Source organism: Mirounga angustirostris, unplaced genomic scaffold (assembly GCF_029215605.1).
Source record: "Mirounga angustirostris isolate CCGP_5_RB_7025 unplaced genomic scaffold, mMirAng1.0.hap1 SCAF_1, whole genome shotgun sequence".
Lineage (NCBI taxonomy): Eukaryota > Metazoa > Chordata > Mammalia > Carnivora > Phocidae > Mirounga > Mirounga angustirostris.
Window position 1 is genome coordinate 144,219,249 of NW_026991709.1, and position 18,899 is coordinate 144,238,147.

At 46.6% G+C, this 18,899-nt stretch overlaps 1 protein-coding gene across 6 annotated transcripts in view; it reads right to left on the reverse strand.

Annotated features, from left to right (window-relative positions):
• The window catches only part of OSBPL10 (oxysterol binding protein like 10), a 334,389-nt gene that overhangs the window by 33,156 nt on the left and 282,334 nt on the right, over nt 1-18,899 (reverse strand). For all 6 annotated transcript variants that reach the window (XM_054504478.2, XM_064588972.1, XM_045903929.3 and 3 more), the window contains one exon: nt 4,715-5,192. In XM_054504478.2, coding sequence (XP_054360453.1) covers nt 4,715-5,192 — 478 coding nt within the window. The remainder of the gene's footprint in view (nt 1-4,714; nt 5,193-18,899) is intronic.

Here is an 18,899-nt window from a genome sequence, read left to right on the forward strand (position 1 = left end):
CTTCTCAGTCCTAACTCTTCTGTCAGGGCTGCATAAAAAAAAAAAATCTGTCCCTAATATGAAATAAAGACTATATTAAAACTAGACTTACAGATGGGCTCACAAATGAAAGTTCCTTTTTAATGAGCCTAAGAGCTCGGAGAAGCCAAAAAAATGCCAAATAATCAATACTTCCACACCGTGGTTAGTCTTCAAACTGCAAGATTTCCATTTTAAATCCCACAGATTGATTTACCAGTAAACATAAGGCAAAGCATTAAGATTTTCAAACTGATACTTTAAAATAATTTCACATCCACTTTCATTCTGAGGAACCAAACTATTCCAGTAGGACGCTGTCTCTGGGAAGCCCCGAATGGCAGAAAGGAACTCGGCATGGGTCTGCAGGCCCGGCAGCGTCGGGACTCCCAAGCACCCAGCCAACCTGGCGTTCTCTCACTAGAACTAGCTAGAACTAACTGCCTCTTCCCACAGACTCAATTAAGAAGCCATGCCATTTCCCGGGCTCTGGCTCTGGAGTTTTGGGGGGGGAGCAGGTTGCAAGAGCAGCTGAAAGTGCCTCGGCTCCCCCACAGGGCGGGTGATGAGCAGAGGGGTCACATTCCCCGAGGACCAAACTGCCGGGTGGACTGAACAGTGTCTCAATTAGGGGTGTGAGTGCCAGGGCTGAGGGACCTGGGTGGGGGCGGAGAGCAGTCTCTGAGCTGCGACCTAAGTGAGTTCAAGGCGTAATGAAGCATTGTATAATGGCATTTTACTGTAGCCAAATATGGCACGGCCTAAAGGCAGTATTTTAAAAGATAAGCCCATGTATTTACATACAAAAATTTCCTGTGGACCCACTAAAGATCTAATTTTTAAAATGAGGGGGTGGAAAAAACATTACTTCAGACCCAATCAACAAAGTCATGGAATGTGCTAGATCGGGAGGAGGAATTAGTGAGGAAAAGAAAAACATCCTGGCTTCCCATCCCCCCAGCCCCCCAAAGGAGCTCTGAATACAGGAACGGGAACCTTTTGCTCCAAAATTTGGGGACTCTTAAAAGTATTTTCGGGGGGGGGGGGGGCCTGATTGGCTCAGTCAGTTAAGCATCTGCCTTTGGCTCAGGTCATGATCCCAGTGTCCTGGGATAGAGTTCCTCATCGGGCTCCCTGCTCAGTGGGAAACCTGCTTCTCCCTCTCCCTCTGTGCTTTCCCTCTCTCTTGCTCTCTCTCTCAAATAAATAAATAAAATCTTTTTTTAAAAAAAAGTATTTTCTGGGAAAAATAAGGCTCCTGGGTGTTACAGAGTGCACATTTAATTAATATGAAAGGGGGATGTAGCTTCTGGAAGGATTTGGGGAAACTTAAGGCCTCACAAGAATGAGCCAAGGGTCTGTCCCCTGACCCTTCCCAGGTCCATCTGCAGCAGGAATGCACTGGGGGTGGCCAGAAAGGGCCATCAGGGAGGGCCCTTCCAGAGTCTCTCTCCAGAATTTTCTTTCTGATTCCAGCATTCTACCAAGAAGTTCTAAGTAGAATTTTCGAGCAGCAGATTCTAATTCTACTTCAGGGATGGCTACAGTGAGGGCCTCAGGAGAGGGTGTTATATGATCTCCCACCCACTGCATTAAGAGACTCATCCAGCGTGCCCAGAGCTGTGCCCAGTGAATTGAAGGCCCCAGGCCCTATCTGCCGCCTGTTGGGACAGGGGAGTGAACACCCTGAGACACTCTCACTCATCAACCACCAGCAATAAGACAAAGTGAAGATGTTGGCTCACCTCAGGGTGCGGGGAGTGAGGGACATGGTGGGGGCAGAAGGACCCACCATTCTCAAGTATAGTTCCAGAGGAGAGGAATGGAGGTCATGTATGCGGCTGGGTGAAGGAAGGAGCCCCAGCCCAGGACGGAGCAGGGTAACAGAGAACCCAGGGAAGGGGAGAGAGGCGCAGAATGTGCTGGAAGGGCCGGGCTAGCACGACAACACAGTCAGACAGGCAACACAGCTGTACACAGCCTCCTCACCAGAGCCCACTCCTGACGTGGATGGCTGGGGAGAGACTGACTTTCACTGACTGAGAATTCCCTGGATTCCTAGATTTGCAAATCTTCACCTTTATGGAAAATTTCCAGATCTTTGTCCAAAGTCAAGAATCCTGACTCCCGGGCCCAGAGACTGGGAGGCACCTGCCCTGTATTCCTATTTAAGAATCTGTGGTTTTGCCTTGCCTTGACCCAGAGCAGCAGGTATTTCTGCTGAGCACAGGGGAATCCCCAGAAAGGCACTTGAATACCTCCTCTGTGTACCTGAACGTGCATTTGGCTTTATCGGAAGATTAGCCTGGCCAATCACCGACTGAAAGTATGTGTGTGGGGGAGGGAGGACGAGAAAAGAAACAACTCGTCTGTCTCCCCCGGCCTGTGCCCCCGGGTCCTCCCCGCTCCCAGCTCCTCTGTTCCACCCAGCATCCCTGGGGACGCAGGTCCGGCCCTGTCCACCGTCCACGGACTCACACCTCACTCAGGGAAAAGCCCGGGTTCTTGTAGCCCCCGAGCCAGCCCTCATGGCCGGGCCCCTCCTCTCTGACCTGTCCCCTCTGCTCCAGCCACAGCAGCCGCCAGAAGTTCCTAGAACAGCCCCGCCTCACACGCTCATCCCGGGCACCCGAGCCTCCTGCTCTCTGGGCCTGCAGCGCCCTTCCTCCAGCCATCCACACGGCTCCTCTCTATCAAAGGCTGCATTCTGGGGGCGCCTGGCTGGCTCAGTCGGTTGGGCGGCTGCCTTCGGCTCAGGGCATGATCCCAGGGTCCCGGGATCGAGCCCCGCATCGGGCTCCCTGCTCATCGGGGAGCCTGCTTCTCCCTCTCCCACTCCCCCTGCTTGTGTTCCCTCTCTCGCTGTGTCTCTCTCTGTCAAATAAATAAATAAAATCTTAAAAAAAAAAAAAAAGAAGCTCAATCATGTTAACAAATACTATGTGTACCAAGTGAGGCAGCACAAAAGTGCTATAAAGACAGAACAGAGGAGGGGGGTCTGGGTGGCTCAGCTGTTAAGCTTCTGCCTCTCACTCAGGTCATGATCCTGGAGTCCCGGGATCGAGCCCCACATCGGGCTCCCTGCTCGGCGGGAAGCCTGCTTCTCCCTCTCCCACTCCCCCTGCTTGTGTTCCCTCTCTCACTGTGTCTCTCTCTGTCAAATAAATAAAATCTTTAAAAAAAAACAACAGCGGCTGCCTTCTCGGGGAGGTCTGCCCCAGGAACAGTGGTGGCCCCCACTCGCCGTCCCGCCAGCGCCGGTCCCCGGGGAACTTGGCCGGCACGTGCCCCAGACGTCAGCTGAGCGGCGAGCCTGCCACCAGGAACGGCACCACGCCTTTCCCAGGTGAGCCAGTAACCCGGCGGACTGACTGACCCGCCCCGTTAGAGAGCAGGGAGGAAACACACTGGAAACAGGTCTGTAGAGAAGGTGCCGGCCATCGGTGCGCGCAGCCGGTGGGGGGACACGAAAGTGGAAACAGCCCCCACGCTCCGCCTCCTCCCGCAAACAAACATTTCGCCTTCCTGTGATTCCTGACGTGGGAGACTTAGGATAAGGAATGAAGTGAAACAGGATGAGGTCTGAATCCGCATTTTTGTTTCTAAATCAAAGGGAAGACTCCACCAGTACAAACCAGGGGGCATGAGGTGGGCCTTTGGCAACTGGCAGAAGGCCGCCATGCCATCCCATCCCATCCTAAGGCCCCCCTGCCCTATCCCCATTGCTCCCGGCTTCCTCCCCCTTGCTTTATTTTTCTGCATAGTACCTCACACCTTCCCACACAACCAACATAATTTCATTTACCAGGAAAACAGAAGTAGAATGGAAGCTGAATGAGAACAGAGATTTATTTTGGGGGGAGAGGTCTATTTTGTTCACACAAGGATCCATAGCCCCTAACACAGTGTCTGGCATCTAGTAGGTACTCAATAAAAATGCCCTAAGTCAATGAGAGGTATTCTTAATCTCATGGACTCTTGGAAGGGCTTCCAAGGAGTCATGTACTCCCTGAAACTGAAGACTAAATTTTGGGTTGGATTTTTTTCTTTCCCTTTCTCGAGAAGAGAATCCATAGTCTCAGAGTCTCAAAGGAATTGTGACCCAGAGAAGTTGAAGAACCATGAACACAGATGCCTCAGTTTAACAAGGATTATTATAGGTTTCTTCCAACAATGAATAAATTTCATTCATAGCTATTTGCTAAAATAAGAATGTGCGATCCACGTGTGGTGTGATTACATTGTTCTTGCTTCAGAAATCTCTAGCAGAATCCAGAGATCTGCCTTGGGAATGTTTATGAGCAGATTCGGAATAGGCAGCCCTATTATCCTTACTGTCTGTGAGCCAGAACACAGGTGAGAATGAACAAAAATGTGTTTTCACAGATTTGGAGCCAACTCTTAATATTCATGCAGAGCTGAAAATAAAAATAGTACGTAAGGGGGGCCCCATACACGCATAATGTGTAAAGATCCAGGTGCATCCCATCTACTCTGCAACCTTGGCCCCACTGGGAAATTACCAGGGCCTGGCCCCAAAATAACAAAACCCGTCCCTCTTTACTACTCAGCCACCCCCAATCCCAAAACAAAACAAACACAAAGAATTCTACACACACAATCATCAATCATCTCTCAGGGGTACCAACATCACCGTGTAAGAGCCAAGCTCCACCAAACGTACAACATGGCTTACCTTCCCCTATCATGGAGACCCCCACGGACATGCCCATGAACTTGCTTTTGGTCCATACGTGAGTGTTGACGCACAGTCTCTTCTCCTTGCACTCACAGTAGAAGCAGGAGATGGGTGGGTGATGGGACACCTGCTCGGCCACAAACCTCAGTTTGTAGCTTTTGGAAGGGTCCTCGGCCATCGGGTGTTCGTGGCCAGCAGGAGAATGGGGAGCAGTCCTCTTTGGCTTGACGCTGTCTTTGGGGACCTCCCAGGAGCAGTGAAACGTCTCACCGATGATGGGGTTGTAGGGCTTCTTGGCCAAGGCCCCCTTGCGGCCCTCGTGGAAGGCCGTGAGATAATACTCCACGAAGCAAATGACCCTCTCCTCCGGTGTGGCCCCAGCGGTGACGGCCAGTAGCAGGTCTGGATGCGCCATGAAGTCTGCGTACATCTCCAGCAGGGACCGCTTCTCCAGGATGAACGTGGGAAGCACCACCTATGTTCGGAAGGAGACAAGGTCAGACAGGAGAGCCCGTGATTCCATGAAAGAGGCTGCCACCTCCACCAAGCAAACCCTGATCATGGCTTCAGCCAGGCAAGGTTTCTTTTGCTACGGACACAAATGACAGATCAGGGGAAACAGTGTCCAAGAAAACAAGATCGGAGACGTGGCTACAGGGGTGGCAAAATGCCAACCTGCTTTCGTGGACAAGATGGTTTGGAGCGGCTCTCTTCTCTGCTCAGCTGGACTGGAACGGTGGTCTCTGCCTCCCTCTCCACCCTTGTCACTGTTCTCACACAAAACCCTCTTTTAGGGACCCGGGCTCAGTCGTTAGGTGTCTGCCTTTGGCTCAGGTCATGACCCCAGGGTCCGGGGATCGAGCCCCACATCGGGCTCCCTGCTCGACGGGAAGCCTGCTTCTCCCTCTCCCACTCCCCCTGCTTGTGTTCCCTCTCTCGCTGTGTCTCTCTCTGTCAAATAAATAAAATCTTAAAAAAAAAAAAAAAACCCTCTTTTACTCCTCGTTAGAGATGTGAAGAAAAGAGCTCAAAGGACTTTTTCCTTTTCTTCCTGACATCAGACACAACCAAGGGGGGTGCCAGTGTGTCCCCACGAACAGAGACCCTGGGGCTTTGCTGGTGCCGCATCAGAGGGGGTCCAGGTCAACCAGCACACACCACCACTGCGAGTGTCTACTTGGAGATCTCTGTTAGCAGAGTAGCATACAAATCCCGACATGATCAAGGGAGAGCAGGAGTGAGGAAAGGGCCCCTTGGCCCAGGTCTCTGGGAGGGAAGGCCAATTAGTGGGCCAGCAAATGTCCAGAGAGCTGCCATCGAGGACAGGAGCCACGTGTGAAGAGTGCTCTGCAAGGCTGGCCCAGAAGAAATAAGCAGAAGTGACCAAGAAGTGAGCTGGCGTAAGTGCGTACAGCATCTTCTGGTACATGGACTGGCACAGGGGCTCCTCCTAGGTTTGTTACTGGTACCACTACTGAAGGGGAGTAGAGATTGGGATGATTCCGTCGGGGACAAGACGGGGACTCCTCGTGGGTCCAGACTGGCCACGTGGTCATCAGGGGCCCTACAACCCCAGTGAGGAGGTCAGGTAAAGCCAATGAAGGCCATTGTGAAACTGGGCTGGAAAGCAGGTCACTCATCACTATCATTTCTCACTGCTCGAGAGTGATCTTAAAATGACTTTCGTTATTGGGTATTAATAGTCCACCCACTTGGCTGCAAGGCATAGCTCGCTTTGACGTTCTCCTCCTCGTGTGGAATCACGGGGGTGGGGGCACAGGAGATCAAGGCCATGCAGCTGGCTTATACTCCCTCCTCACGACTGAGTCTGTCCTTCCTCCATACGGGCCCCAACTCCTGAGAAAATATTCTTTGACCGCGAATGTCAGAAGGCTTAGAGATCTGCAACCCCACCTCCACCTGGGTTTGCTCAGACCCTTCCTTGCAAAAGATGTAAATAAAATGGAAGAGAGATGTCCTGAAAGAGACAGACAGGCAGACAGGAGATCAGCAAAGCATAGAGGTTTCTAAGGAAACTGGAAAAATCCCAGCCCACTGGAGAGGTGACTCTGGTATCTTTTTTTTTTTTTAAGATTTTATTTATTTATTTGACAGAGAGAGAGCACAAGCAGGGGGAGCAGCAGAGAGAGAAGGAGAAGCAGACTCCCCGCTGAGCAGAGAGCCCAACGCAGGGCTCGATCCCAGGACCCCGAAATCATGACCTGAGCCGAAGGCAGACACTTAACAACTGAGCCACCCAGGCTCCCTGACTCTGGTATCTTTATTAACGCTTCTGAAATATTGTGTTCGAGGAAAGAGTACGTACACATGTCACATAAAAAAGCAGCCAGATGTAAAGTTAAACATGTAACACCATGATAAAAAGACCCCAAATGTTAACATGTATTTCTTGCTGTTAGATTTGAGTGATTTTTACATTTTTTTTTAAGATTTTATTTATTTATTTGAGACAGAGAGAATGAGAGAGAGAGAGAGCACATGAGAGGGGGGAGGATCAGAGGCAGAAGCAGGCTCCCGGCCGAGCAGAGAGCCCGATGTGGGACTCGATCCAGGGACTCCAGGATCATGACCTGAGCCGAAGGCAGTCGCTTAACCAACTGAGCCACCCAGGCGCCCTGATTTTTACATTTTTTTCTGAGTATCTTTCCGCTTTCCATTTACAATATACTGGAAGAAAAATACATCACTTAAAACACAACTATGAAGATCAGTGGAGATTTCTGCATTTTCTTTCAGCCAAAACTTGACAACACTGAGGACCTGGCTGCCCAAGGATCTAAGCTGGCCATGTAAAGTACATTCTGGCTCAGAATGGCCTTCACAGTCCACTGTGATTACGTCCTACGTCTTTTGTGGGGACAGGTCATCATTCACCGGCCATCACTGTGCGTCTGCTCTTCCAATGGGGCTCTCAAGGGCCCAAATTCTTCCCATTACCCCTGACACATCACAGGTATCTGCTTCTGGCTAACAGCAGCCTTTTCTTTCCCTCGGTGGACTAGGGAGGTAAGAATTCACTGAGCAGAACAACTGGGATGGCTGGGCCATCTTCACCTACTGCTGCTGATTAATTAGTGGGGGGCAAGGGGGCACCTGGGAGCCTCAGTCGGTTAAGTGTCCGACTCTTGATTTTGGCTCAGGTCACGATCTCAGGGTCCTGGGATCAAGCCCCCCATAGGGCTCCATGCTCAGTGGGGAGTCTGCTTCTCCCTCTCCCTCTGTTCCTGCCCCCCACTTGCGCCTGTATGCGTGCTCTTGCTCTCTCTCTCTAAAATAAACAAATCTTTAAAAAAAATAAGTGGGGGGCAGGAAGTGGCACACAGGAAAGGGGGGCGCACAAACCCCACCTTCTGGCCCATTCTACTCCTCCTGGAAAGACTAGGTAATCCACCTGTCCAAAAATTATTAATTACCACCGGGAGAGAGACCATCGGCAAGGAAGAAAGGCAAACACAGCACCCCCCATCTGGAAAAGTGCGGCTATGGCTTCCTACCTGGCTTCCCTGCTTTTTGTCAGGCCCACCTTGATTTCTATTCTATACCACAGCCAGGCCCATCTCTCTAGAATCTCTACAAGAGATAAATGAAGTCCATTCTGGCCCCTACCTCCCTCACATTCCGCCCCCAGCCATCCCCTTACAAGTACCCACCCCTCCAAACACACACTCAAATCCTGTTTTTCCTTTTCTGCCCTCCTCCTGCCTTGTCTGAATGATGGACAGCTATTCCGCTCAAGGGTAGCCTCCTCGGTGAATCTTCTCCTGACAGCTCCCGGTCCCAAGGCTAAACCAACAACTCCCTCCTTCAGATCCTTGCCACACCCCACACATCTCCACTGTGGCATTCACAACGCTTGTTGTGATAAACAGCATTACTGGGGGGCTCCTGGGGGGCTCAGTCGGTTAAGCATCTGCCTTCGGCTCAGGTCATGGTCTCAGGGTCCTGGGGTGGAGCCCCGGGTCATCGGGCTCCCCACTCAGCAGGGAGTCTGCTTCTCCCTATGCCCCTCTCCCAGCTCAAGCGCTCACCGCACTCTCTCTAATAAATAAAAATATTTTAAAAATTAAAAATAAGAGGAGCAAGATGGCAGAGGAGTAGGAGACCTGGATCTCGTCTGGTCTCAGGAATTCAGCTGGATAGGGATCAAACCATAATACCTACGAACTCAACAGGAGATCGAAGAAAAGAATAGCAACAACTCTCTGAACAGAAAAGCGACCACTTTCTGGAAGGTAGGACGTGCAGAGAAGTGAATCCAAGGCGATATTCGGGAGGATAGATGGCGGGGGAGGGGGCCTCCATCAGCCGCTTCTGGCAAGTGACAGAGCCACGGAGCACAAAATCGGAACTTTTAGAACTCGGCTCCGCTGAGGGACATCGCTCCAGTGGCTAAGCAGGGGGTGGAACCCTCATGGGACAGTGTGGTTTCAGGACCCCCGGGTCACAGAAAGACTGGGGGTGCCTGAGTGTGGCAGAGCTCCCAGGTATCGGAGCGGGGAAGCTGGCTGCAGACACGGAGCCGAGGTGCGGGCTCTCAGCTCAGGGTTCTTATAAACCTTGATCCGCGGTGCAATCGGGCCACTGCTTCTCCAGCAGGGACCCAACAAGCGGCAGATCTGGAGAGACTCCCCTTCCTCCCCTGGGAGGAGTGGCACGGGAGCACACCGCAGCGCTCTGCTGGGTTTGGAGACTCCACACAGGGTCGTGTGAGAGAGACAGAAATGCTCAGTCCCAGGCCGGGTGAGCATGGAGTGCGGCCAGAGACTGGGGAGACGGGAGTGACTGACTGCTTTTCTATGGGGGCACACTGAGGAGTGGGGCCCCGAGTTCTCGGCTCCTCCGGGGTGGAGATTGGGAGGCCATTTTCACTCTCGGCCTCCAAAGCTGTACGGAAGGGTTGCAGGGAACAAAAGCTCCTGAGAGCAAACCCGAGCAGATTACTTAGCCCGGACCGGCAAGGGCGGGGCAATTCCGCCTCTGGCAAAGACATTTGGGAACCACGGCAACAGGCCCCTCCCCAGAAGATCAGCAAGAACAGCCAGCCAAGACCAAGTTTACCTATCAATGAGAACGGCAGAACTGCAGCACTAGGGGAATACTGCATATAGAATTCATGGCTTTTTTACCATGATTCTTTAGTCTTTCAAAGTTAATTTTTTAATTTTCTTTTTTTTTCTATTATTTTTTGAATTTTTCTTTTTCCCTTTTTCAACCAACATCTTATCAATCCCTTTTGTAAAAAAACATTTTTATTTTTCATTTCTAGAGTCATATTCTATCCCTTCATAGTAGTTACCCTTATTTTTGGCATATATATATATAAGTTGTTCTCTCCTTAAAATTTTGAGATACAATTTCTTCTAACAGATCAAAATATACCCTAAATCTCTAGTATATGGCTTTGTTCTAGTCTCCTGACTGATCACATTCTCTCCCTTTTTTTTTCTTCTTTTTTTCTTAAATCCTCTTCTTTTTTCAAAAAACTTATCAATTCCTTTTATAAAATTTTTTTATAATTTTCATCTTTACAGTCATATTCCATCCCTTCATCATATCAACCCTTATTTTTATACATATATAAGTTTTTCTTTCTTTAAAATTTTGGGAGGCACTTTCTTCTAACAGACCAAAATACACCCAAAATCTAGTGTGTGGCACTGATCCATGCACCAGCCTGATCATATTTAATCATATTCTGTTTTTTTTGTTCTGTTTTTGTTCGTTTTTATCTTTTTCTTTCTTTCCCTTTCTTTTGCCCCGGTTTTAGGTCTTTTCTGATTTGTTTGGAGTATATTTTTTGGGAACGTTGTAACCCTGTTAGCATTTTGTTCTCTCATTCATCTATTCTCCTCTGGACAAAATGACAAGACGGAAAAAATCACCTCAACAAAAAGAACAACAGGTAGTACTGACTGCCAGGGACCTACTCAATACAGACATTTGTATGATGTCGGACCTAGAGTTCAGAATCATGATTTTAAAGATACTAGCTGGGCTTGAAAAAAGCATGGAAGTTATTAGAGAAACCCTCTCTGGAGAAATAAAAGAACTAAAATCTAACCAAGTCGAAATAAAAAAGGCTATTAATGAGGTGCAATCAAAAATGGGGGCGCTAACTTCTAGGATAAATGAGGCAGAAGAGAGAATTAGTGATAGAGAAGACCAAATGATGGAAAATAAAGAAGCTGAGAAAAAGAGAGATAAACAACTACTGGATCACGAGGGGCAGAATTCGAGAGATAAGCGATACCATAAGACGAAACAACATTAGAATAATTGGGATCCCAGAAGAAGAAGAAAGAGAGAGAGGGGCAGAAGGTATATTGGAGCAAATTATAGCAGAGAACTTCCCTAATTTGGGGAAGGAAACAGACATCAAACTCCAGGAGGCAGAGAACCCCCTTTAAAATCAATAAAAATAGGTCAACACCCCATCTAATAGCAAAACTTACAAGTCTCAGAGACAAAGAGAAAATCCTGAAAGCAGCTCGGGAGAAGAGATCTGTAACCTACAATGGTAGAAACATTAGATTGGCAACAGACCTATCCACAGAGATCTGGCAGGCCAGAAAGGACTGGCAGGATATATTCAGAGCACTACACGAGAAAAACATGCAGCCAAGAATACTATATCCAGCTAGGCTGTCATTGAAAATAGAAGGAGAGATAAAAAGCTTCCAGGACAAACAAAAACTAAAGGAATTTGCAAACATGAAACTAGCCCTACAAGAAATATTGAAAGGGGTCCTCTAAGCAAAGAGAGAGCCTAAAAGCAACATAAACCAGAAAGGAACACAGACAATATACAGTAGCAGTCACCTTACAGGCAATACAGTGGCACTAAATTCATATCTTTCAATAGTTACCCTGAATGTAAATGGGCTAAATGTCCCAATCAAAAGACACAGGCTATCACATTGGATTAAAAAACCAGCCCATCGATATGCTGTCTGCAAGAGACTCATTTTTGACCCAAAGACACCCCCAAATTGAAAGTGAGGGGGTGGAAAACCATTTACCATGCTAATGGACACCAAAAGAAAGCTGGGGTGGCAATCCTTATATCAGACAAAGTAGATTTTAAACCAAAGACTGTAATAAGAGATGAGGAAGGACACTATATCATACTTAAAGGGTCTATCCAACAAGATCTAACAATTGTAAATATCTATGCCCCTAACATGGGAGCAGCCGAATATATACGGCAATTAATAACAAAAGCAAAGAAACACATTGACAACAATACAATAATAGTGGGGGACTTTAACACCCCCCTCACTGAAATGGACAGATCACCTAAGCAAAAGATCAACAAGGAAATAAAGACTTTAAATGACACACTGGACCAAATGGACTTCACAGACATATTCAGAACATTCCATCCCAAAGCAATGGAATACACATTCTTCTCTAGTGTCCATGGAACATTCTCCAGAATAGATCACATCCTAGGTCACAAATCAGGTCTCAACTGGGACCAAAAGATTGGGATCATTCCCTGCCTATTTTCAGACCACAATGCTTTGAAACTAGAACTCAATCACAAGAGGAAAGTCGGAAAGAACTCAAATACATGGAGGCTAAAGAGCATCCTACTAAAGAATGAATGGGTCAACCAGGAAATTAAAGAAGAATTAAAAAAATTCATGGAAACCAATGAAAATGAAAACACAGCTGTTCAAAATCTTTGGGATGCAGCAAAGGCAGTCCTAAGAGAAGTATAAAGCAATACAAGCTTTTCTCAAGAAACAAGAAAGGTCTCAAATACACAACCTAACCCTACACCTAAAGGAGCTGGAGAGAGAACAGCAAATAAAGCCTAAACCCAGCAGGAGAAGAGAAATCATAAAGATCAGAGCAGAAATCAATGAAATAGAAACCAAAAGAACAGTAGAACAGATCAACGAAACTAGGAGCTGGTTCTTTGAAAGAATTAACAAGATTGATAAACCCCTGGCCAGACTTATCAAAAAGAAGAGAGAAATGACCCAAATCAACAAAATCATGAATGAAAGAGGAGAGATCACAACCAACACCAAAGAAATACAATTATAAGAACATATTATGAGCAACTCTATGCCATGCAAATTAGATAACCTGGAAGAAATGGATGCATTCCTAGAGATGTATCAACTACCAAAGTGAACCAGGAAGAAATAGAAAACCCGAACAGACCTATAACCACTAAGGAAATTGAAGCAGTCATCAAAAATCTCCCAACAAACAAAAGCCCAGGGCCAGATGGCTTCCCAGGAGAATTCTACCAAACATTTAAAGAAGAATTAAAACCTATTCTTCTGAAACTGTTCCAAAAAATAGAAATGGAAGGAAAACTTCCAAACTTGTTTTATGAGGCCACCATTACCTTAATTCCAAAACCAGACAAAGACCCCATCAAAAAGGAGAATTACAGACCAATATCCTTGATGAACATGGATGCAAAAATGCTCACCAAAATACTAGCCAATAGGATCCAACAGTACATTAAAAGGATTATTCACCATGACCAAGTGGGATTTATCCCTGGGCTGCAAGGTTGGTTCAACATCTGCTAATCAATCAATGTAATACAATACATTAACAAAAGAAAGAACAAGAATCAGATGATCCTCTCAATAACTGCAGAAAAAGCATTTGACAAAGTACAGCATCCTTTCCTGATCAAAACTCTTCAGAGTATAGGGATAGAGGGTACGTACCTCAATATCATAAAAGCCATCTATAACCTACAGCAAATATCATTCTCAATGGAGAAAAACCAAGAGCTTTCTGCCTAAGGTCAGGAATGCGGCAGGGATGTCCACTATCACCACTGCTATTCAACATAGTATTAGAAGTCCTAGCCACAGCAATCAGACAACAAAAAGAAATCAAAGGCATCCAAATCAGCAAAGAAGTCAAACTCTCACTTTTTGCAGATGATACGATACTTTGTGGGGAAAACCCAAAAGACTCCATCCCAAAACTGCTAGAACTCATATAGGAATTCAGTTAAGTGGCAGGATATAAAATCAAAGCACAGAAATCAGTGGCATTCCTATACACCAACAACAAGACAGAAGAAAGAGAAATTAAGGAGTCGATCCCATTTACAATTGCACCCAAAACCATTAAGATACCTAGGAATAAATCTAACCAAAGAGGCAAAGGATCTGTACTCAGAAAACTATAAAATACTCATGAAAGAAATTAAGGAAGACACAAATGGAAAAATATTCCATGCTCATGGATTGGAAGAACAAATATTGTGAAGATGTCAATGCTACCTAGAGCAATCTACACATTCAATGCAATCCCCATCAAAATACCATCAACTTTTTTTTAAAGAAATGGAACAAATAATCCTAAAATTTGTATGGAACCAGAAAAGACCCTGAATGGCCAGAGGAATGTTGAAAAAGAAAAGCAAAGCCAGCGGCATCACAATTCCGGACTTCAAGCTCTATTACAAAGCTGTCATCATCAAGACAGTATGGTACTGGCACAAAAACAGACACATAGAGCAATGGAACAGAATAAAGAGCCTAGAAATGGACCCTCAACTCTATGGTCAACTAATCTTCAACAAAGCAGGAAAGAATGTCCAATGGAACAAAGACAGTCTCTTCAACAAATGGTGTTGGCAAAACTGGACAGCCACATGCAGAAGAATGAAACTGGACCATTTCCTGACACCACACACAAAAATAGACTCAAAATGGTTGAAAGACCTAAATGTGAGACAGGAGTCCATCAAAATCCTAAAGGAGAACACAGGCAGCAACCGCTTCGACCTCAGCCGAAGCAACTTCTTCCTAGAAACATCGCCAAAGGCAAGAGAAGCAAGGGCAAAAATGAACTATTGGGACTTCATCAAGATAAAAAGCTTTTGCACAGCAAAAGAAACAGTCAACAAAACCAAAAGACAACCGACAGAATGGGAGAAGATATTTGCAAATGACATATCAGATAAAGGGCTAGTATCCAAAATCTATAAAGAACTTACCAAACTCAACACCCAAAGAACAAAGAATCCAATCAAGAAATGGGCAGAAGACATGAACAGACATTTTTCCAAAGAAGACATCCAAATGGCCAACAGACACATGAAAAAGTGCTCACCATCGCTCGGCATCAGGGAAATCCAAATCAAAACCTCAATGAGATACCACCTCAGTCAGAATGGCTAAAATTAACAAGTCAGGAAACGAAAGATGTTGGTGGGGATGCAGAGAAAGGGGAACCCTCCTACACTGTTGGTGGGAATGCAAGCTGGTGCAACCACTCTGGAAAACAGTATGGAGGTTCCTCAAAAAGTTGAAAATAGAGCTACCATACGATCCAGCAATTGCACTACTAGGGATTTACCCCAAAGATACAAATGTAGGGATCTGAAGGGGTACATGCACCCCGATGTTTATAGCAGCAATGTCCACAATAGCCAAACTGTGGAAAGAGCCAAGATGTCCATCGACAGATGAATGGATAAAGAAGATGTGGTATATGTATACAATGGAATATTATGCAGCCATCAAAAAGAATGAGATCTTGCCATTTGCAACGACGTGGATAGAACTGGAGGGTGTTATGCTGAGTGAAATAAGTCAATCAGAGAAAGACATGTATCATATGACCTCACTGATATGAGGAATTCTTAATCTCAGGAAACAAACTGAGGGTTGCTGGAGTGGTGGGGGGTGGGAGGGATGGGGTGGCTGGGTGATAGACATTGGGGAGGGTATGTGCTATAGTGAGCGCTGTGAATTGTGCAAGACTGTTGAATCACCGATCTGTACCTCTGAAACAAATAATGCAATATATGTTAAGAAAAAAAAAAGAAGAAGAAGATAGCAGGAGGGGAAGAATGAAGGGGGGGGAGTTGGAGGGGGAGACGAACCATGAGAGACTATGGACTCTGAGAAACAAACTGAGCATTCTAGAGGGGAGGAGGGTGGGAGGATGGGCTAGCCTGGTGATGGGTATTAAAGAGGGCACGCTCTGCATGGAGGACTGGGTGTTATACACAAACAATGAATCATGGAACACTACATCAAAAACTAATGATGTAATGTATGTTGATTAACATAACAATAAAAAAAATTTTTTAAAAGAAGACCCAAAATAAAAAAAAAATTAAAAATAAAAGCATTACTGGGATAGTTTGAGAAATTTTTACTGCGGGCCACATATGAAATAGTATTGTGTCAACATTACATTTCCCGAGTGTGTCAAGTGTGTCGTGTGGGAGAATATCCTTGTCGTCAGGAGATGCACACTGACTGATGCAAGGGAGAATAAACATGTCTGCAACGTACTCGGAAATGGTTCCTCCAGAACCAGACATACACGCATATATGCATGTGTGTCTGTGTGGCCGCAGAGCAAGAGGAGAGGGAGAGAGAAGTAGATAGAGTGGGAGAGAGGACAGAAGGGAGAAGAAAAGCAAAGCAGCAAAATGTGAACAACTGGCAAATACTGGTAAAGGCTACAGGGCAGTTCACTGTATTATTCCTGCAGCTCTACCACAGATTGGAAAATGCGCAAAATAAAAAGATGGAGGGAAAAGAAGGAAGGCTCCTCTAGGGATGCGATACCTGAGAACTCATCAATTTTCAAAGCCACCCTCTCCAAACTGCAGACCCAGGGAACGTGCTCTCACGGCCACCAGCAAGTCCAACCCACTTGGATATATATTCTTTTTTTTTTTAAAGATTTTTATTTATTTATTTGACAGAGAGAGATATGGCGAGAGCAGGAACATAAGCAGGGGGAGTGGGAGAGGGAGAAGCAGGCTTCCCCGCTGAGCAGGGAGCTCGATGCGGGGCTCAATCCCAGGACCCTGGGATCGTCACCTGAGCCGAAGGCAGACACTTAATGACTGAGCCACCCAGGCGCCCCTTGGATATATATTCTACAGTTGAAAATGAGACTTCAGCTTTGTCAGAGCTGGAAAAAGTGGGATACCCGGAGAGACGGAGGAGGATAGATCGGGAGTGGAAGAACGATTTCTTCTTTCATCTCTTGTCGGGTCTGTCTTGTTGGTGTTTGTGCGGAATGCCACATCAATGCCTTTCAAAACCAGCACCCTGAACATTTCAGGCAAGATAACATGCTTTTCACTAAAGCAGATTTCTCTCTCTCATACGATCTCCCTGCCTTTTGTGCGTGTGTGTGCGTGCCTTTGCAAATAAGTCACTTCATCATCTGTTCCGTGGGCAGTGGACACTGGGGACACAGAGCCAAGAAGTGGCGAATGCTAATTGGGCTGTCTGCCTCCAATGGGGACATGAGTGATGGCCCAGCTGTGCAGACCAACAGCATCCAAATGGCTGGGATCCCTACTGCAGATTGATTGAGCCATCAATAAGGGCTGCCTTTTCTCCCATTAACATAATTAAGACAATGAACTACTTTGGGGAAAGAAAAAAAAAAAAAGAAGATCTGCATTCAGGACTCAGAGAACAATTAATTACATTTAAAGTTGCATCACTCTAGAAGTAACTAATCTCCAGGCTGGGCTCTTAGAACTCTGAAATAATCAATCACCCACCAAGACAATGAGAAGGTCCAAAGAAAGAGTTAGAGTCTCTTCCCCCGAAACAGGGAACACAGCAGGCTTCTGCAAAGAAAGGCCAAGAGCAGGTGCAATTTTCTCCAAAGAAACATCCATTAACTTAATAACCCTGAGAATCATCTCTAGAACTCTGTCCTGAGACGGGCGGACCCACCCAGGGCCAAGGAGGCGGCACAGAGAGGCTGAAACCATCCACCAAGACTAGTTTCCTTTAAGGAAACCAGGGGACGTACACAAAACTCCAACCTTACAAAATAAAGGGTAGATAATCCAGCTGCCAAAGGGTTCTTTCCTTAGCCAACAGGATGCTCCCTTGGCTTTCCTTAAATGCCAGCTTCCGGGGCGCCTGGGTGGCTCAGTCCGTTAAGCAGCTGCCTTCAGCTCAGGTCATGATCCCAGGGTCGAGGGATGGAGTCATGCGTCAGGCTCCCTGCTCTGCGGGGAGTCTGCCCCTCCCCCCACTCGTGCTCTCTCTCGCTGCTCTCTCATAAATAAAATCTTTAAAAAAAAAAAAAAGGTGCCAGCCCCCTTCACATGACTTCACAGTGCTTGGAACATCATGAAAGGCATTCACTGAAACTTTCGTTGGGTGGGAAGAGTCTGAAATAAGATGTTACTTCTTCCAAGAAGATGTGTACTACATAAAGAGAGCTACAGCTGTGAAAATCAACTCCCGGGTTCCCTCAGAGTCCCAGATGTGGGCTTGCAGAAGGGAAGCAGAAGCTGAGGGCTGACATTCATCTCTTGGTGGCTATGGCCTCATATACTTGGGCAGGCTCATCTCTCTAAGGCTCAATTCCTCTGCTCTAAAACAGGGAAAATAAGAAGAGCAACCTTGTAGGGGTTTTGTGAGTATTAAATGAGTGCAGAATCAGCCCTGTGCCCACACAGTACGTGCTCATGCGGCTGGTGGCTGTTATCATCGGGGATCTGCATCTTCACCTGGAGACTCGGGCAAGCTAAGAACAGGGTAGATCAGACACGAATCTGTCAAAAATTTTTCAGTGACAAAGCTGAAGACTAAAAGTAAGTCTCAATGACCAGAGCAACCCCTGGGACCACCTCTGGTGTGTCTGTCTGTAAATACTAGATTATTTGAGAAAAAGGAGAAATAGTTGTATAAAACAAAGAAAGTGTGGTAAGAAGGCATGAATGTTTCAAACTTAAACGAGATGTAGAACTCAAGCCAGGCTCAGTGCTTTGGGCTTCACATTATCTTGTTTGGTCTTCTGAATCCCCTGTCAGCAGATAGGACAATTCCATTTTACAGATGAGAAAACGGAGGCCCAGAAAGGCTACATAAGTAGAGAGTTGGAATGTGAACCAATTCTGCTCAGCTGAGGCCTAGGCTGGATCCCTCACTGCCCCCAGGCCCAAAGATGCACCATCACTCACTGGGAATCTCCCTGGAAAAGCAGGATTGAAGAGCTCCTGCCAACAGCACAGGGAGGGAGGATGGGAATGACACACACCGGCCCCTCCACAATATAGATGCATCCAGACAAGCTTCAGGAAGCCAGGTTACTACTGGGTTTTCTACTAAAAGGCAAGCATTTCAGGAGAAGGAGTGGGCTTTACTTGACAGTATATTAAAAACAAGCTTTGGAG